At 43.0% G+C, this 21990-nt stretch overlaps 1 protein-coding gene across 1 annotated transcript in view; it reads right to left on the reverse strand.

Annotated features, from left to right (window-relative positions):
• Positions 1 to 21990, reverse strand: part of FRMPD3 (FERM and PDZ domain containing 3) — a 786479-nt gene that overhangs the window by 249908 nt on the left and 514581 nt on the right. Inside the window, exon 9 of the mRNA XM_086964646.1 lies at positions 5665 to 5791. Within this exon, the coding sequence (XP_086820772.1) occupies positions 5665 to 5791 (127 nt within the window). The remainder of the gene's footprint in view (positions 1 to 5664; positions 5792 to 21990) is intronic.

Genomic DNA, 21990 nt, shown 5'->3' on the forward strand with positions numbered 1-21990 from the left:
TAGGTGCCAGTTGAGCTAGGGCCCAAAATCCACAGCTACCCACTTCGCAAAAATGGGTTGTGTTGAGTGGAAAAAATGTGCTGCATCCATGTTGCGTTTTGGGCTGTTTTCTGTTGCAGGGACTAGGCCTACCCGTACAAATAAAGTGCCATTTTTATCAGAAGACATGTGGCAGCAAATAATACATACTGGATTTCGCTGCATGTATGCCTTTCAAATGTAAGCCAGCATGCAAGAAATTAGACATTTTGAAAAATACCCTCTAAACCAGATGCTTGTACGTGTAATCACAAATTCAGAGATGTACAAACAACCATTGCTCGTAAACTCTGTATCTTGTGCCCATTTCAGATGTCTTTTTTTCACTCTACATATATTCCACCATATGGATTGTTCTTTACTCAGTACACAATGAAAAACCATTGTACAGTGTGGCTCAATTTTTCTTTGCTTCAGCAGTTATTTTGTTGAGGGAAACCTTGAGGAATCTACACAAATAAACCCTTGTTGAATTTGGAATTGTGTCTACATTTCAGAAATATATAACTTTCCTGGATCACCCACGAGTTTCACACTGATGTGGACCACGAATTGGAAGTAGGTTGAAAGGACAATAACATAGGAAAAATGGGCTGCCTCTTTGAAATAAGCCAAAACTGTGGTAAGAAATTTGTTTTTTAATTCAGCTCTGCATGTTCCAGAGGGCTGGGAAGATGGTGGCTTTAGCACATCAAACCGTTCCTTGATGCCATTTTTATGAAAAAACAGACACTTTAATCCTCAAAAACTCAAAATATTGCTATATTATGGCAACTTAATCAGTCCCCTCCAAAGGAATCCACAAACTCTAAAAACCTGTAAAATCCTGAGGATGTTGGAAAAAAAGGAACCAAATGAGCCCTGGATAGTTTAGGTCAACAAAAATGTAAGCAGGCCTAATCGTGAATTGCCTCAAATAGCCAAAATAAGGCTTAGTACTGGGGCATAAAAAGGCCTAGCAGTAAAAAGGGTTAAATAGTAATTATGTCGCTGGTTTAAAAACGTTGTAAACTCATGGTTATCAGATTAGTATTACCATTTTACCATTTAAAACATGTTGGGAAGTACTGTTTAAGAAATCAAACAATGAATAATACATTTATTATGGCTAAAACATTTTTCTCTTAGTGTATCTGAACTATTTTAAAACACAATAAAAACTTGGAAACATTGAAATGTGAAACAATTCTCATAGGGCCTGATTCACAAAGGTAAGCTTACACTTTTGTGAACGTTTATGATTGTATTCTATTCATAAATTGATTTAAGAGTAGCATCTTTACGAGTGTGGAGTCTCCGCACTTACTATTCTACACTTACTATACTACTTGCACATTTCTTTGTGAATAGCATACAATAGTAAACCTGCACAAAAGTGTAAATTTACCTTTGTGAATCAGACCCAAAGACTATAGTTAAACACACAAGACTATCTCATGTAAAAAAATCATTGTGGCCTAGCGTGTTTAGTTCTAGAACTGAGAAGAGAGAAGACAAATAGAATTATTCACCTTCCTCAGTCACAAACTGAATATGTTGATAAAACTAAGGTCGGCTTGACTAGAAGCCTTTGTCCCTGTGCTCATACATTTTGTAAGATGGAGTAAAATGTTACCTAGAAGCCTTTGTCTCTGGGCTCATACATTTGTGAGGTGTAGTAAAATGCTTGAAGTAGGTGATCAACTGCGAGTGTTTTGTGATTACAATTGCAGTCGCAAAAAAGTTGTACATTGAAGTGTTAGTCGCTATTAGGAAGGAGCGCCCTTGGCACCCCCTTCCTAATAGCGAGTTGCAAACCCTATTTTGCGAGTTGGTAATAGGATACTGACTCGCAATACATGGTTTATACATGTGGCAGACCAATTCTGCGGTCACAAACGGGCAGATTTCCCGTTTGTGACCACAAAAAATAGTTGTACATCTGGCCCCATTATCTTTACATGCAAGGTAAAGTGAAATGTGGGTTGTGAGTGTAATCAAGCTTGTCTCAGCTGTTGGCTGTGAATCTACTGTGTAGACATTCACTAGTAAGGAGAGAATCAGGTTGTATCATTTTGGTATTGAGGGGCTGTGAAATTTTAAGTGAACAGCACAGACAAGATCAAGAAAGGTGTGATGTTGCTCATGATGTAAATGTATGATTGTAAAAATGAACTGCCACTTACAGCAGTACAGCAAATGAAATACATATGCACAATGCCCACACAAAGTACTGGCAAAGATAGCACCTTTGTATTAAGATAACAGGAATCATGGTACATGAACACCTCTCCTTCTACACATACCTCTATAACCAGATCTGAAATTGTATGTACTCTCAAAATCACATCTGTATATGGACCCAGAGACACAAGTATGACACATTTCAGCCTCATTACAGAGCTACAAAAAATAAACGTAACACATAGACACATCGCCCTGGGTCTACAATCAATGATACTGGAAAGTGATACACACACAGCATATTAATTCTACAAAGCTAATGTTTAATAATCACAACGTGCCAGAGATCAGATTCTGAGGTCACCTACCATGAGCAGCTGGGTGAGGTGAGAGAGGGAGGAACCGCTGTTGCATACATATGGAAGGAGTTCCTGTATAAATAATTTTGCATTCCCAAAAACTACCTAATGAAGGTATAAGATAACTGCCAATTAATGAAAGGAACCTATGTCTCCAAACTCTATTGAGGCTTGTACTTGTGGATATATATTCTGTTGACCATTGATACACCAGACAGCACTTCACCAGATGAACCCTGACTCTCCATAGGTGTTCACACTACTGATTGAATTCAACTTCGTGTCCAATAAAGCCTGTTCTTCTTTCCCTTCTATTGTGTCTATAATAAAATCTGAAAATTTTCATTTTCAGTTGAAGCACAGAACATACCTAGCTCTTCCATCTTCTACCCATTATCATTAATAGAGTAGGGACACTTACCAGTAATATAACCCACTGTACACACGTACGGAATTGCTGGACTCAGACCAAAGGTGGAACTGTTTCTTTAAACAATGATTCCCAACATGCCATTCAAATCTTTAGTACTGTAGGCTCTCCTTTGTCTTTTTGAAGTTTGTTTTGATGACCTATGTCCCAGTATTTCTATTTGAGGATCCATGTGCAAGTCACTTAACTCTCTGAAAAGCTGCAACTGTCGCAAAGTTTTTGAAGGGCTACTCTTGAATGCTGTTGAATCTATGTTTATGTTTTAACCAATGGTGTTTCTAAGAAATGTGTGTAACAGACTGTATCAATGATTCCATGTTTGGAGTGACTGCTTCCACCTAAGGCAATTATTCTTTATACAAATGTGTATGGCATGACTTTGTCATTTATTCCTATATTACCTCAGTTGTTTCTCAAGCAGTAATATTCAAGTTTCAGGTCTAGCTAGGATTCTGGTCCAGCTATTCTGGAAAGGTCTTTTTGCATCCTGCTATGGTTTGGCTCTGGTAGATAGGTGGTTACTTAGGAGAACTGGAGAGAGACAAATAGCAATGGAATCATAATTATCACTGTTGTTTCTCAGCTAACTGACCTCGCTAACTATTCTATTAACTAACGTAAATCAGGTTTTTTACCTTATTAATATTTAGAGAATAGCTGTTAAGTTTGGGGCAGAGGTTGTGAGGGCCCAATTGTAAAAGATACAACTATCTTGGGTAGTGCCTCTGCTTGTCTCATAGGACAGGCTTCAGCAACTTCCATTCATTATGAGCCAGCACCTGCAATGGTCTCTATCTTTCTACATGACTTCACAGTTGATGCTATAAACTGAACATCTAAACTTTAGCCTAAAAATCCTACTCCTGACACCACCTGTGGGACAGCGGAGTGTTCGTAAAGAACAGTGGCAAGACACTGCTATCGTTATCCTAAAGTAGAAATTGTTGGGGATGGAAAGCCAGTCCTCCTAATTACAAGTGCTTTAGCATATAATGCACTTTGTAGTAATCTGTTTTACCTTACTCTGTTTAGTTTCCCCATCTTTGTTTAGCTATAAGTGTAGTGTTTCTTTAAGGACATTCTTCTGCTGCTTAGATACATTAGAATGTGTATTATGTATTCTTAAGTTGGTGTCTGTTGGTTCTGGCTGCCTTGGAGCTGGCTCCTCATCCATGTAACCTACAATAAATCTACTCAAGACAACTGATGTATCTTGGCTCATTACTACACACTTGTAATAAGAAAATACGTCATATTTGTGCTGGAGTACCCATCTGCCAAACTTTAAGGCTCTCAATTTCATGTAGTCAGAGGGTCAGAAGTGTGTCCCACCTTTGATTCATTAAGGTGTTTACTTCCTTGGTAAAGAATAATCAAGTCTTCTCCTCGAGCCCAGTCTTTTATTCTTCCTAGGTCCCATTTGGTTCCACTTCTTAAGAGTGGTTGGCTGCAAAACAATCCCACAGTATCCGGTCCTACAGTTCCACCTCTCTATCCCAACTCTTCTCAAAGGCAGCCCAATCTGGCCTATGGAAGAAGAACAAACATTACCCATTCAGGACAAATTTTCTCCCATTCTCTGTTGTGAAAAACTCCCTCAGGTCTACTGTGGCCATGTCCTGTGAAGGTGAAATTGTCATAGAATGCTTTGATAGGCATTCTATGGCACTTTCACCTTCACATTCCAGGAAAGCTATATTTTTACAGAAGGCTTTGGTGGATGTCAGTCGGTCACATCTCTCTAAGGGTTAATGAAGAGTGAAAACACAAGTTACCTCAGAGCTGTAGGAGGTTCAACTTGAGGAACAGGCCTCAAGCTGACAAGATCTGAATGGTTAACTTTCAAGAAGACAATATGATAATTTATAGAAAAGTCACATTAGCAATAGACCTCATTAAAATGCAATGTTTTAATTGATTGTATTGAACGTGATTACATATATGATGTAGCAATGACCTTTATAGGTCACTAACAGATTTTAGTCAAACTACCTACTGAGTCAAAGAAGACTTCTTTTAAAACTGCTAGTTGCACAATCATTGCTTTTGAACCTGTGTTTTAGGTTGCAACTAGGCATTGCACTTTGCATGTGTACACACTAGGCAGGGGAGCATACGCTTTTAGAACAGAACTACATCTTGTGACGTTACAGCCTACTTACTAAAAGATCATGATCAAGTATAACAATTTAATAGAAAAATTCTTTTTAGTTTTTATCAAAGAGCACATGTATTCAGGAGCTGTTTATCAGATACAAAAACCCAGTAGTCACAATTAAAGGTGTACGAAACTGCCCCCATTTTTTGGGAAAAATACACATACAAATTCTATAATTATATGGAATTACATGCATTCCACAAAATGTACTTGTCTGATATATTGCATGGAAACTGAACGTGAAGATATACTATATATACTATACTATATATATACGGAAGTCACCAAGTATACCAACAACAAACTGGTTCAAAGAAACGTTTGTTGTTCAAGCAAAACATTTTCTTCCCCAACCATTTGCAAAATTGGTCTATCAGGAAATGTGTGAGTTTCACAAACTCTCCACTACGTAATATAAATAAACTAGATTAATGGGAATCACAGTGAAAAAGTGATATTCTACAACTGTCAAATAAGTAAATAAATAATTGAATACTGGTTATCAGCATCCTTACCGTGGTGCCACTTGGCAGATGGTTCTGGTGAGTTTTTAGCTGTTGAGAGAGAGCTTTTCTCAAGGTTTTTTCTTTCACATTTTGTAGAAGGGATGTTGGCAAAAAAGGTTCCAAGCCCCATTCCTTCCTAAAACAAGAAAATAAGTGAGTCAAGTAAAACATTAATTGAAGAAATGGGGAAAAAGGTAGAGGAAAAGAGACATGAAACCTCTATAATCACAGAAAAATAATAACCAACAATATGGACATCAATCACCTTGCCTTTCTCTCTCTGTCGGTGTAAATCTGTTGGCCAATTTTGAAAAATTTGTGTTACAATAATGTGTTGGTGGACTTGAAAGGGTTACAAATTGCAGATATCTGGGGCACTTCTTTCCACCATAAGTATCCACACCAAATCTGCGTATTTTCTGCAACATCCTTGGGAATCTAAAAGCATCCACTGTTTGAGGATTCACCAGAAGTGCACCAACAAAATAGCCAAATTATGGGGTTATTTTCTGGGAGCAATGGGAAACAAATACTGTGCTTTAATCTGGGTGTTGTTTTTTCTAAAAATTGCATCAAAAAGGGGTTTTGATGTGTCAAGAACACCATTTTCACAACTTTCAGGAACAATCAGAGTTGCCTCAAAAAATCTTTTTTGCCAATTTTTGCATTTTTCTAAGAGGTAGTGAATTTGACCTAATTTCTGTGCTTTCAACCTACTTGCATTTTGTAGTGGAAACAGGCATAAAACCTATGTATAATCCTAGAAGGCTATATATTTCTGGAAACGTAGAAGACGTGAATTCACCAAGGAGTCATGTATGTAGATCGGTTTTCTTATAGACACTAATCATTGAAATACAAAAAAAATGAAAATAAGTAAAACAAAATAGCAAGACTTTAAACAACAAGCACACCATCTGTCACACAAACTGAGGGCATGCGAGTATCCTGAGAAAATCATTTAGAAAACAAGTGAGAAACTGGAATCAAGGTTCACTACTAGAAACACCACCAAAGGAAAAAACAGAAACCCCTCAGGTATTTGTAAGCACATACAACATCGCCTCAGACTGTGTCAAAAAGACCATTACAATCAATTGATGCATTCTAAACACAGGACCCGGACAGTGGCACTTTCCCATCTTTTCTAACAAAAGAGCAAAAAACCTGAGGGATACACTTGTCCACACCAGACCCAGAGCCAAGTTTTAATCAGTGAATATGATTCACAGTGCACTGGGTCTTCCAGGGGGAACAGGCCGCTACCTGTGCGGTCAATGCAGCTTCTGCCATCAGACCTGACCGCACCAAAAAAAGAAATTGACCTAGGCTTACACACTCCTTGGCAATTACAAAGACCTACAAACCACAACACTAAAAAGCTCATATACCTGATAATCTGTCCATACAAACTCAGATATGTAGGCATGACTACTCAAAAAATAAGCACAAGATTCTGCAAACATAGGAGTAACATCAGTTGTAGACACATTACCACCAAAATGACGGAACGTTACATCACAGCTAGACACGATGAATTGATAAATTATTCACACATAAAAATGGACTGAATGATGATATCCAATGGTGGAATGCAGCTTACATTAATAAGTACGGACTGCTGTCTGACACTGGGTGTGTACATAGATGTATGTTTTCACCATAATATTTACATGACTGCATCGTAAAACATTTGAGGTCGATAAAATTAGTACCATTGAGTTGGGTAACAATATACATCTATTTCAGCGCCACGATGCCCGTTGCTGGGGTGAATGTGCGCTTTATAAATACATCTTTTATGTTATGAATCTGGAGGCACTTTTTTAAAGGCTGAAACATATCAACCTTACTGAGCGATAGATGTTAGTTGTCATTACACTCTTAGAACAATAAACAGTGTTTATCCTCGCTAAAGGACCTTATTAATAAACAAGAATTACGATCCTGAAGGCTATTTTAACTTAGACCTAACTTATACTTAGGTTTACTCACACTAGGTGCAGTGGCCGACGCGTTTTGTCTTCAGGGCTATAAAACAACATATATACAAACATTTAAAAATAAATTCACATCTATACATAGACACACTGAAACATTTTAAATTATAATCTGGAGTGAATTGAACCATACTTTCTATTTGAAATGGTACCGACCTTATTTGATCAAGTGGTACCATGTAAATTGTGCCTAATAAGACTGGGGCACCCACATAAGTGAATGAGTGACATCCACTTTTAACATGGCGCCCATTTCATCTAACTTTGACACGCTCGACTAGGGGGCTGTCGATGTCTATAGTCTCAGGTGCTTAACATCTTTGAATCGCAGTATAAAAATGATCGCCAAAAGTTGTTCGGGATCCAAACCTTGAAACTGATGCACGTATATGCTGCCGGTTATAGAGGCGCGCAAATGGGGAGTTGAAATATACGATCTGATAAAAACATAGGGCCTCATTTATGAAAAGTGACGCATCCCTGCGTGAAAACAGCGATGCGTCACTTTTCACTGCACACTCCTTGCGACACCAATGATGCGTCATATTTAATGTATGACGCATCATGTCGCAAGGACTTACAGATACGTCAGTATTTCTGACGTATCTGTAAGCGCAAAAGTGACGCATTGCTGGAGTGTGTCACAAAAGTGACGCAACTCCAGCAATGAGTCCATTCACATGGGGAAAGCCCCATGTGAAAGGGCTTGCGTCAGTCTTACGCCTGCTGTGAGGCAGGCGCAAGATTTTGATGCAACAGCATCCTAAAAGTGACGCAGTGAAATCTCATAGATTTCACTGCGTCACTATTACGAGGCTTTTTGCGGGGGAACGCCCCCTCTGCATACATTATACCTGACGCAGGTATAATGTGGCGCGGGGGTTTAAAAAGTGACGCATCTACCTAGAAGCGTCACTTTTTAAATTTGGCGCAACAAGGCGCATATTTTACGCCGCTGGTGCGTCACAAAAGGTGACGCACCGGCGGCGCAAAACGGATGCAAGGCCTCATAAATAAGGGCCATAGCACCTAATGTTCTATGTCCCTTGCACTAAAGTTTTCTGGTTAGACTTTTAAATAGTATAGAAGCAAGTCCTCTCTGTTGTCCTAAAAACGGCTCATTAATTTCTGCAAGAAAAACGTAACTGTGTGGCTTCTTCTCGTTCTCTAGTTAAAACGCAGACATTACACGCTCTAAGATGGTGATCGATTATACTTATTCCTTGTTGAATCTTACACCCTATGGAACTTGGTGATATGCGAGAATTTGCATATCTCCTTCTTGACAGTTGCAGCAAACAAAATTGAGCCCTGGATGTTGAGTCCCATATTACCGCTCATATTTACCCCCTGCTACTTTTAGTGATCACTAATCAGATTGTCCTGATTGAAAATTGCAAGCCACGGAGTGTTGACCTGGGTGGTTGGGACATATTTTCTTTTTTTCTTTTCTTTGCAAGATTAAATTAGGGGCGTATCCCTGATGACTCGGAGAATTATATTCTAATTCCTCTGTGACTAAGGCTTTCATTAAATTATTTACAGCAACCAGCTACGAGGTGACGTGTTATCACAGAGCATTGCCTGATCATGGCAGGGACACCCCGTCACAACAGCTACGCATGTGTGTTGCGTTATATCATGGGTACTCAGAAACGTTCTCTCTGTCTCTCTCCCTCTGTCTCCCTCTCTCTCTGTCTCCCTCTCTTTCTGTCTCCCTCTATCTCTCCCTCCCTCTGTCTCTCTCCCTGTCTCACTCTTTCTCTGTCTCCCTCTCTTTCTGTCTCTCTCTCTCTGTCTCCCTCTCTGTCTGTCTCCCTCCCTTTGTCTGTCTCCCTCTCCTTCCCTCTGTCTCCCCCTGACTCCCTCCCTCTGTCTCCCTCTGTCTGCCGCCCTCTGTCTCCCGCTCTCTGTCTCCCTCCCTCTGTTTCTGTCCCTCTATCTCCCTCTAAAGCCCTCCTACCGTCTCCTCCCTATGTCTCCCTCCCTCTGTCTCCCTCTCGCTGTCCCTCTGCCTGTCTCCTTCTGTCTTTCTCCTTCTGTCTGTCTCTCTCCCTGTCTCCCTCTTTTTCTGTCTCCCTCTCTTTCTGTCTCCCTCTCCTTCCCTCTGTCTCCCCCTGACTCCTTCCCTCTGTCTCCCTCTGCCTTCCTCTCTCTGTCTCCCTCTCTCTGTCTGTCACCCTCTGTCTCCCTCTCTCTCTGTGTTCCTCCCTCTCTGTCTCCCTCCCTCTCTGTCTCCCTCCCTCTGTCTCCCTTCCTCTGTCTCCCTCCCTCTGTCTGTCTCCCTTTCCTTTCCTCTGTCTCCCCCTGACTCCCTCTCTCTGTCTCCCTCTGCCTCCCTCCCGCTGTCTCCCTCTCTCTCTGTCTCTCTACCTCTTCCTCCCTCTGTCATCCTCGGTCTCCCTCTCTCTCTCTCTCCCTCCCTCTCCCTCTCTGTCTCTCTGTCTCGGCCTCTATCTGTCTGCCCCTGTCCCTGTCTCAGCCTCTATCTGTCTCTGTCTGTCCCTGTATGTCCCGGTCTCTATCTCTGTCTATCTGTCTCCCTCCCTCTTTCTGTCTCTCTCCCTCTCTTTACCTCTCCCTCCCTCTCTCTACCTCTCTCACCCTCTCTCTCCCTCTGTATCTCTCTGTCTCCCTCTGTCTGTCTGTCGCCCTCCGTCTGTCACCCTTTGTCTGTCACCCTCTCTCTGTCTCCTTCCCTCTTTCCTTCCCGCTGTCTTCATTCCTGTGTCTCCCTCTCTTTGTCTCCCACGGTTTCCCTCTCTCTCTCTCTCTCTCTCTGTCTGTCTCCCTCCCTCCCTCCCTCTGTCTGTCTCCCTCTCTCTGTCTCCCTCCCTCTGTTTCCCTCCATCTGTCGCCCTCCTCCCTCTGTCTGTCTCCCTCCCTTTGTCGCCCTCCTCCCTCTGTCTGTCTCCATCTGTCTGTTGCCCTCTGCCTCTCCCTCTATCTCCCTCCCTCCGTCTGTCACCCTCTGTCACCTCACCTCAGCTTCCCGGGCACACACACAGCTGCACCCGCGCACTTCACAGGTCCTTCAAAGACCATTTACTTGTTACTGAGGCTTTGTTATGAATCGCCCGGCCCCCATAGACCAGGGTGTCTAGAGGAATGCCTCTTAATTGGCAGCAGTTATGTGCTAAGTGCCCGCGACACACCCACCATTTGCAGGCAACACAGTACTGTGTCGGTACACACATTTTGGAAAGCTCTGAGAGTTTTGCTATGCCTACCTGCTGTAGATGTTTGGTTTTTCTCCACAACAGTTAGGGTAAAATGCTGATTGCTAACGTTCTTCTGTTTTGTTTACCCAGAAGCATGATCATCCGGTCAACAAATGGTTAAGTATCAGAAGGTAGCTATTTACTGAAACCCCACGAGGATTGTTCCCTTCCTCCCCAAGACATGAGTGATCTTTAAGGAGCTTTAGCTACTGGAGCAGCTACTTGTTGGCTTCCAGGGTAGGCTTGTTGGCCCAAGGCCCACTTATTAGACGGTGCTGACGATTCCGCTGAAAGGTAAAATGTCACCGTAATTGATTTAGTTTCTGTTCCTTTGTGTTTTAGAGAAAATGAAAGGGCTCTCTTGTGGAGGTGGGGTGGAGGGAATGCGCCTTCTAATAAAAGCGGCAAAGTCTTGGAATGATACCTGACCTAAAGCAGATGACGGCCTGTGTGCCGCCGCAGCTGGCTCCTATTATATAATGCCATTACCAAATCAGAAAGTGAGCACAGTATAGAGAATCAGGAGCTGAATTGAAAGGAGACGAAAGTGAGTTATCCCAGTGTGCTGGTAAGCTAACAATAACGTACCCATGCTATGCACTACTTAATATATTGCATAGTACATCACTGATGACATATTAAATGACATAATTGATGACACTGCTGATTATATCTCAAATGCCATAATTGACAACTTCATTGATAATATTTGTGATACTGCTGAGGGCAGATTCACGAATACACAGTCAGATTTGTGAATTCGCTGGTGCTAACGCTAGAAAAAGATTCCTAGTGCAATGATGTGCGTTTCTATTTTTATGAATCTTCCATAGACTTGTGAATCAACAGAGGAGCTGCGGATTAACATTTTAGATATATCTAAAATATAACCTCTTCATTCCCAGAACGGAACACTTTTTAAATGCAAATTTCTCAAAAACCACTGAACAAACTGACACCAAACCAAGGATTGCACTTCCTTAGGTAATGTTGCATTTTCATGTCATGTTTTTTGTTATTCCTTCCAACCATTTTTTCTGCTTTGAGGAACAACAAACCCTTCTTCAAAATGGGAAATGTCCTGTTTGAGACTCCCCTCTCCCATCGAACGTTTAGGTCCCTTCCTGATGGAACTGCACATATCTTACCATGAAGAATCAAAGATAGGAGTATGATATGATATAAGCAGAATTGAATTTATAAAGCGCAACGAATGTCCTTCGGTGTCAAATCTCTGTAGGCTTGGTATACTGAGGAAATAGAAATTTTACGTGGCCAGTGTGTCCCCTACACGCACCCTATGTATGTACCTATGCCCCATGTATGTCCATGTCATCATGCAATTCCCTTCTCATGCCTGTAGTAATAATGCCTCTGCATTTCCGTCCAATGTTAGCATGTCAGTTATTAGGCCCTCCATGAATGAAACGTTAATTCTGCACTAAGGCCTATGTTGCCAATGCATTTACATGGTACACGTTTAAATATCGAGATGAACACGTTTTTGTGGCACAGCTGAGCCAGGACCCGAATTCAGGCTCCGAGACTCCTGATATTCTGAAAGCTGCAGTTTAGTTATGTATCCCTGGCCTCTCACATACTTCCTGCTCAGCCGAGAGGTGCCCAGCCTGGCCTGCCAAGACAGTATTTTGCCTACAGTTATCTGCTCAGCTCCACAGAAACACATTCCTGTCTAACGTAAGGGGTAAACATATTCCGCCTGCAGAAGATAGGGCCTAGCCTTCTGTCTCCATCCAAGTGATTTACTGAACCCGTTTCCATAGAAGGCCCATGGCCCCCACGCAATGCACGATGAAATATATGCATACACTAGCATTTAGTGATGAGCAGCCTTTGCTCGAGCGACCTTTACTTCAGACAATACATCCTCCAAACACAAGATATCAGATAATGCCAGAGGTGCAGGTCGTTCTGACATCCCAGACTCTTCTACTAGCACTAAAGTCAGCTCCCCCCAGCTCTCCCCAGTTACACGTCAATTCCACGTCATGACCAGTTTTGCGCGCACAAGTAGGGTAAAGGTTCCTGCTGACCATGCAGACACCTCTATGCATCCACCCACCTATGACACACCTATGACTCATCAAGTGTACACCCATGTGTACGCCCTCTTTCACGCCCATGTGCTCTTATCTCTCTCTTTCACTTGCTCCGCCTGGAGCGCTCCGCCTTCTCTATCCAATTCAATGTATGTTTTAACTATATATAATGTATCCTGTGAATAAAGATTCAGATGACGATCCTTCCTGAACCTTAGTGGTGATGGAACCCAATTCTCCAGTAACTCGAGTTATTGTATTAAAGCCCTTCTGAATCGGACACCACGGACTCTGCCTCTCATTATATGCATGATCCTTATTAATGTATAGAAATTATGACAGGGTAATTTATTATTTACCACATTAATCTGGCGCCCGAATAGGGACAAGTCCCCTTCCCCACGCGCCGGCGATGTAGGTCCAGCCCCCTGACCCCTTCTACAGCCGTGACGGACTTCAAGTGTACACGACAGCGGGACTTCCTGCCTACTCCCTCAGGCCCACGGAGGAGACGGAGACTGCGAACAGGCATCCACACGAGGCGGTGAGGATCGCAGACCATCCCGACCAGAGCCCAAGCCGAGAGAGCAAGGTCCGAGGTATCCCGAGGCCCACCTGTTCCGAGGCGCATGCGCAGCAGCAGCAGCAGCAGTAGTAGCAGTCCAGTCCAGTATTGAGTTTCCGAGGCCTTCAGTTCTGCTTCCCGGTGAGTACCGTTATTGGGAACGCATAGAGACGGGTTCATTTATTTGAGCCCGGTAAAGACGTATCTGGGTACACAGGTACGGTAGAGACGTGTCCATTTCAGTGGACGCGGTAAAGACGTGTCTCTTTAAGAGACCGGTATGGTTGTACTGTTTTGCAGTGCATAAAGTAAACAGTTTTTCAGGATCATGTTTTTTCTATGTACTAGTTAGGATGTATCTGTTTTTAATGTTTTAATGTTGTAGTGTGAATGGTTGTTTCCAGTCTATTTTTGTGCATATTGTGTTTTCGTTCAAGTTAGTTCCAACATGCCACTGTTTTCGAAATTACGTCAGATAGGGACCAGGAAAGGGATACTTGAAGAAGCAGTCCCCGTCCTGCCTAGAGACACTCCTGGCCATTTCATGTACCAAAAGCACGGGTTAGATGCCATACTGTTTTTAGACTTATGGGTAGATTACACGAAGGATCTGGACGAGAAGTGTAGATGGCCTGCCTCAGGGACATGGGATGCTGATTGCATTATGAGAGTAGAGGAAGCATTATGGAAAAAGAAAGCTAGACAGTCCCAGAAAGATGCCATTGAGTTATGGCGTAAAGAAGCGCATAGGAGATCAGAGAAAGAATTCCACAAAGCAGAGAGAAGTAAAGAAGCAGCAGAAAAAGCCAGAGAAAAAGAGCTACAGGAAGAAGGTGAACGGGTTAAGGCAGAACAAGCAGATAGACAAAGAAATGCCCTTATTAAAGGCATGTATCCTGTCCTCGCTGAAGGACTAGTTAAGGTGACCCCGGAAGTACCCAGTAATTTGCCGCCACCACTGATCCCGACCAAAGTACGTAGTCATAAACAGACAGCAGCGGACATTTTTCTTTCTTCCTATTTAGAAGAGGCTGCTCCGGATTATGTTAACGCAGGTTTTCCTCCTCCTGGTAACAATCCTTTTCTCCCTCCGCCAGCATCACAGGATCAGTTAACACCACTGCTTCCTCCACAGACCATGAAAGACGATCCAAGCCAAGGGGCAATGGGAGGGGGGCCCACAACAGACATACCGCAAACACCACCTCCATCACGAGCACTGCAAGAATTAACACTGCAACGAACGCCGAAAATGACAGCATCACCTCAGAAACAAAATGTAACGATTTCACATTGTATATATGATCCAGTACCAGGTGTGGGCCCAATGCTCATATTCTCACTACGATTAAGACGCGTTGCAGACTATCTGATCACATTACCAGGCATGAAGGACAATTTAGACAGAATATACTACTTCATTAGAACGGGGGAGGGACCCGAGAGTATTCATGAGGCCATGTCACAAAGAAAAGTGGAGGTTCAACGCGCACTTTTACGTTTTTTAATTAATTGTCTGATCAGGGAACAAGACCAGCCAAATAAAGAAGTAACTAGAGGTATGACAGAGTGGAGCAACAATATAGCTGCTTGCAAACATGATACAATGTCAAAGGTAGAATGCATGTACAGGAAAATTCGTAAAGAAATTCTGAACTTACACAGGAATGAGTCAGACGCACACAGGAAAGAGTCAGACGAGAAAGAGGACGACTGAGCATCTGATGAGGCTGAGTCCGAAACAGAGGAAGTGAGTAAAATAAATTACGTAGGTAGAGCAAGACAGTTTGACAGGCCCAAAGGTCTCGATTACAGTAAACATGGACCTCCCATACCAGAGACATATTCTCTCGAACACCTATTCCAAGCTACTGAGAATGCACTGAGAAGACGAGTGGGGGGCGGGGGCGGTAGACCGCATACTATGCATGAACAGGAACTAGCTCGGTCAGCTGTTCAATGGGCGTGCAATTCTAATACATATAATGATGACGTAGTGGCGCAAACTTTTTTAAGTCTTCCTCCGGAAGAACAGCGTTTAGCTGGTATTTACATGGTTCAACATCTGATCACGTTGTACGAGAGTCAACATTCTGATCCAGGTCCCTTGTATAAATTACTGGACGATCTACTCCTAGAGAGATGGATAGGCCTAGGTACCGAATTAATTAATGTCATTCTAGACCAACGACATAAGTACTTGACTTTTCTGACCACGCACTTGATTCCTGCCCCACACCACGACAGAAAGATTTTCCACATAGACAGACAGAACCCCCTACGTGAGGTACATGCCGTCAAAAATGAAAATAATGAGCTTCAACGAGTATATGTTTATACACCCTTGACGAAAATAGAAATACTGGAAATGAAAAAGTTACTGCCCTGTCATGATAAAGACCCGGGGGGGTTCCACCGTGAATTAAAAGACATTCTCCGCATAGGGGATTATACGTACGCTGACATCATTAAATTGTTAAAGGGACTGTTACCAGCAGGCATTTATGAAAAGTTAAAAGAAAAAGATTGGGAAGTGGGAGAGAAAAAGATAAATTGGACAGAATTGGAAGATGAGGATAAAAGTCGGCTCCCTGGTGTTGGTCTTGGGCCAAAAGCTAAAGCACTACCTGAACTATTGATACAGGTCCTGCCGAGATTATTAGTTACTAAAAAGGAAGATTGGGATGCTATTTCAGCCTGTAAACAGAAACCAGATGAAGACACCAGTGATTTTTATTCTAGATTCGAAAAATGTTTTACTATTAATAGTGGCCTTAAGCCAAATAGTGAATCGTATCCACATCTTTTTGTGAGCAAATTAGTAGAGAATTCCTTACCCCCAATCAAAAATAGAGTACTGAAGGTTGAGAGTACCTGGCAAGCAAATAGCCCTTCCCAAATGTTACAAATGTTACAATACCACCCGAACCGAATTAGAGAGGAACAGGAACATGAAAAGAGACGCATGAAAGATACGAAAATGAAAGTACTAGTTGCACAATCAGTACCAGCTGATGGACATAAAAAGGGCACGGCACCTGTTAAAGGGAACTGTAATTATTGCAAGCAACCAGGTCACTATGTAAATGAATGTGCTGTCCTGAAACACAATATAGCTACAGGCAAGACAAAAGAAAGACCGCGTCCTCCTAGACAGGATAGCACCCCACAGAACACGCAAACGCCACAGAACACGCAACAGACAGTAGCTATACCGCAACCAATAGCTGCCACACAACATGTCACGCAACAAATGTACCAGTACGCACAGTCAGACTATCCAGAATATCAACAGTACTCATGAAATAGCCTAGAGAGGGAGGTTGGCTTGCCCCTTATTGAGGTTCCTGTAGATCAAGAGGGTCCCTATGTACATAGTCGTGTATTGGGAAAAGACAGAAAATTTCTGATTGACACAGGGGCGAGCAGAACTACCATCAGTCATGACGAGGTTCCAGGGGCACCCCTCTCAGGCTCACAGAATATTTCCCTGGGATTTTCAGGAAAGCCTATTGTTAACGAAGTGTCAAAGCCAGTTTCCCTAGGAGTCGGTCCATTGTCCCGTACTACAGACTTGTTACTTACTAAGTCATGTCCTGAAAATTTGCTTGGTATAAAGACATTGAAAGAATTAGGAGCAGTGATTTGTTGTTCTCCGGAAGGAGTGAGATTGTTTTTACGTGATTTTAAAGGACACTATGTGTTGAGAGATTTTGATCCCAGACTCCAGAATGTACCACAGCATTTATGGGCACAAGGTCCGACTGATGTAGGTTACATGCACATTACGCCACACCGTGTCACTCTCAAACCGGGAGTTGTACTGCCACGAATCCGACAATACAAGTTGCCACATGATGCAGTAGTAGCATTACTGAAAATTGTTGACGAACTCATTGCACAGGGAGTGGTTGTAGAAACTGACTCAAATGTATGTAATTCTCCTGTCATCCCCATTCTTAAGCGAACTGACCCTAATGCACCACCAGTCTACAGACTAGTGATTGGCCTCCGAGAACTGAACAAGTGCATAATACCCCAGTACCCAGTAGTCCCAGACATTTCTTCATTACTGACTGCAATTGATTCCGAAGCGACGTTCTTTACTGTAATCGATCTCAAGAACGCCTTCTTTAGTGTCCCAATACATCCAGAGAGCCAGTACCTTTTCGGATTCTGTTTAAATGGACGCAGTTTTAAATTTACGAGGGCTCCTCAAGGATTCACAGAAAGTCCTAGTATTTACAGTCAAGCATTGAAAAGACAACTAGACAGTATTCACATGCCTACCGACACCGCACTGCTCCAGTACGTGGACGATATCCTGATCACAGCACGAACAGAACGAGACTGCGAACGTGCATCACTGACAGTCTTATACTTTCTGGCAGACAAGGGGCACAAAGTGTCCCCTTCAAAGTTGCAATTCTGTGCACAGCAAGTGGTGTACCTTGGACACTTGCTGTCCAAGAGGGGTAGACAGCTGACACAAGACCGCATTCAGTTAATTGCAAATCTTCCACAGCCCAAGACACAAAAGGAGGTACGAGCCTTCATTGGCCTCACTTCTTACTGCAGACAATGGATTCCCCAGTATGCATATCTAGCCAAACCACTCATACAGTTAACAACACAGGAGGCAGCGTCTTCGACTGTCCTGCCTTGGACACAAGAACATACCCTTGCATTTGATGAATTGAAAAAAGCCCTATGTCAAGCACCAGTTTTAGCGACTCCTTGTTACAGCAAGCCTTTTACACTTTTTGTCACTGAACGAGATGGTACAGCATTATCTGTTCTCACACAGGATCAAGCAGGAAAACACAAGCCTTGTGCTTATTTTTCTAGTACATTGGATCCAGTGGACCAGGCTCTGCCTGCGTGCCTGAAATCAGTTGCAGCAACAGCCTTAGCAATCAGACAGAGTGATTCCATAGTGTTAGGACACCCCCTGACAGTACAGGTTCCACACTCAGTGGAAGTTCTCTTGAACAGGACTCAGACTCAACACCTGACTATAGCAAGACTGACAGGATATGAACTGACATTATTCCAGCCGCACATAGAGATCAGACGATGCAACACTTTAAACCCTGCTACACTCTTGCCCTCAAGCACAGCAGACACTGCACCACATGACTGTGTGGAAGTAATTAATACAGTAACGAAGCCAAGACAAGACTTGACAGACATTGCACTGCCAGACCCAGACATGACACTTTATGTGGACGGTTCATGCATGAAAACAAGCACAGGAGAGTTAGTGGCCGCATATGCAGTGACCACTGATACTGAAGTCATAGAGACACAACGAATTGACACACTGTCAGCCCAAGCAGCAGAGCTCATCGCTCTGACACAAGCCTGCATATGAGCCAAGAACATGAAAGTAAACATATACACAGATTCGCAGTATGCCTTCGGAGTCGTTCACGACTTCGGAGTTTTGTGGCAGGAGAGAGGTTTTTTTGACCTCTCATGGGGCCAAAATTCAGCATGGTCCCCTTATTCAGGCTCTGTTAGATGCAATACACTTGTCTACAGCCATAGCCATCATGAAGTGCAAAGCACATACTAAAGTCACTGACACCATTTCCCAGGGTAACGACCTGGCAGATCGAACAGCTAAACTTACAGCCCAGACTCCAACAGACCTTCCCACAGACGCGACAAAGACAGAAGTACCATCACTGACAAATTGCATGACAGTCAGGGATCCCTCAGAAGATGTACTCGACATACAGACACATGCCACTCCAGACGAAATAAAGAAATGGAATGAACAAGGAGGGGTCCAGACTGACCAGGGTTGGATGACAAAAGGCAAAGCTACATGGTTTCTTCCTGACTCCATGGTTCAAGTTATCATAAATACAGCACATAGTCCAGCACACTTAGGAGAAAAGGCTATGTTAGACAGTTTACAGAACATCTGGTTCAACAAGCACCTGCGTGCAGCAGCAAAACAGAAAGTGCGTACCTGCATGATCTGTTGCCAGTTCAATCCAGGCAAAGGCATTCCCGTGGAACAAGGTGGATTTCATCCTCCTGACCACCCTTTTGAAGTCCTCCAGATGGATTATATTCAGATGGACAGATGTCGAGGATACAAGTATGTCCTAGTAGTTGTATGTGCATTATCTAGATGGACAGAAGCGCACCCAGTCCCAGATTACACTGCTGTGACAACTGCCAGGCAGTTGGTTCGAGAATTCTTTCCGCGGTACGGTGTGCCCCGTGTCGTGTACTCAGATAACGGTCAGCCATTCTCCTCTGAATTAATGAAACAAGTATCTCTTCTGTTAGGGTACCAGTGGAAGTTCCATTGTGTACGGCACCCAGAGGCAGCAGGCCTTGTCGAAAGACACAATCAGACACTTAAGACAAAATTAGCGAAAGTCTGTGCAGAAAAAGGCGTGGATTGGATGGTAGCCTTGCCAGTTGCCCTCTTTTACATGCGTATGGTAGCTCATTCCAGAACAGGACTGTCCCCGTACGAGGTGGTTTTTGGTAGACCGCCGAATATGTGGGGTACGCCTATGCCAAAAAGAATTACCGATGTTGACAGTAATATGCTGACAGATTACCTGGCTTCCTTGATGTCTGCACTCCTTTCTTGTTGTTCACAGGTTGCAGCTGCCTTCCCTGACAACACCCACGTGAAGGAACACTCTATCGTTCCTGGAGATACCGTATTGGTCCGGAATTTTGATCGTTCAAATCCTCTCGAGCCCCGCTGGCGAGCACCGAAGCTGGTACTTCTCACAACGAGGACCGCCGTCAAGGTCGAGGGAAGAAAGGGCTGGATCCATGCCCAACACGTTAAAAGATTCCATGGACACGGAACTGTAAACGAAATTAAGGACTGCCCAGATACCAGTGACTCGAAACTCCCTTTGCTAGAAAAGACTCCGCAACAGGAGTACAAATTAAAGCTACGGTCTAGTAAGTCAGACAGCGTTTAATTGTTTAAGTCCACCCTGTGGTGAATCGGTTAGACAGGTTCCTGACATGTATAAGATCGTAGACCCGAATAATAGACAGAGAGATAGACAGAGAGATAAGAAAGAGAAATACTGCAAGACCTTACGCAGCAGATGCATAGTAACTCTGATCATTATGTTTTTTTTAAGTATATCGATTATATGTATAAGCTTGACACTACATGTTTTCTTTCCTCCTCTTGGTTCACATATACATTCCTCCTTCAATGACACTGTAAAGCACACATTCAGTGATCTGCCACCCCATGAACTGTCATATCGACTAGCCCTGCGCAACAATACTTTTATTCCCATGTTACACCATTCTCACCAGACCAGCAATGTAACGAATTGCTGGGTATGTGGCCGACTCCCACCTTATCAGAAAACGAAGGGAGTTCTGCCCCTCTTTCCTTATCCATTCTCACACAATGGTTCGTGCGGAGCATGGTTTGCTTTAATGTCATCGTTACAAGACAGAAAGTTCACAGAGAATTCCCAGAGTGAATGGATTTGGGGAGATTTGAATATAGTAATGAATAAGGCATGTTTCCCAGACAAAAATAGTTTTCCCCAAAGGAAAGGAACAGATCTAGAAAATGAAGTGTATGAACTAGGAAATGTTTCCCTTAACCTTATGATTCTGAATGTCCAATCCGAGACAAATATAGGTTCACCGTTCATAACAGTCTTACCAGTAAAAGGTGAATTATGCGTTAGAAAGAAAGGTTCAATGCATTTAGGACAAAGTGATTGTAATACTGTGGTCGAGTTCAATGATAAAGGAAAGTCTACTTTCAAAGCCTCCCGCCATTCCTATTTCATCTGCGGTCAGACAGCCTATGTACGTCTGCCCTTAGACTGGGGTGGGACATGTTATATAGCGTTCCTACTGCCACCTGTTTTCCTAGCCCCATCCCATTATCATCGAGACTCACGACTAGTACATGTTAGACACAAGAGGGAGACCGATTCCCCAGTTGTCGATCAGACTGAGACAGCTTTGGAGCAATATACAGATTTCAATAGAGGATTCTTTTTCTTCATAGGTCCCATCCAAAACAGTAAATTAATACGCAGGTTAACAAGAACTTTGGAAGCAGTAGTGAATGAGACTACTTCTGCTTTAGGAAACTTAACTGAGGAGCAGTCTGCTATGAGACTTGTTGTTCTTCAGAACCGCCTTGTTCTTGACGTCATCCTAGCAGATAGGGGCAGGGCTTGTAGAGTGATCGGCTCCAGTTGTTGCATGTTTATTCCAAATAACGCGCCATATGTATACGCAGCAATAACAAGACTCCATAAGATAGCTCACGAGATACACCAAAATCCAGGCACCTGGACTTGGTCCGGTTGGCTCTGGAGTGTATTATCAGCTTGGGGATGGAAAGTACTGTCGTTCCTAGGAATAATACTACTAGTCATATTCAGTTGCTGTCTCTGTCTGCAATGTGGCCCAGCGATTTGCGGCTTGTGTGCCACTGCCTGTATTCCCCGTCCACGTTC

This window comes from Lissotriton vulgaris, chromosome 4_1 (assembly GCF_964263255.1).
Source record: "Lissotriton vulgaris chromosome 4_1, aLisVul1.2, whole genome shotgun sequence".
In the NCBI taxonomy this organism is placed as follows: domain Eukaryota; kingdom Metazoa; phylum Chordata; class Amphibia; order Caudata; family Salamandridae; genus Lissotriton; species Lissotriton vulgaris.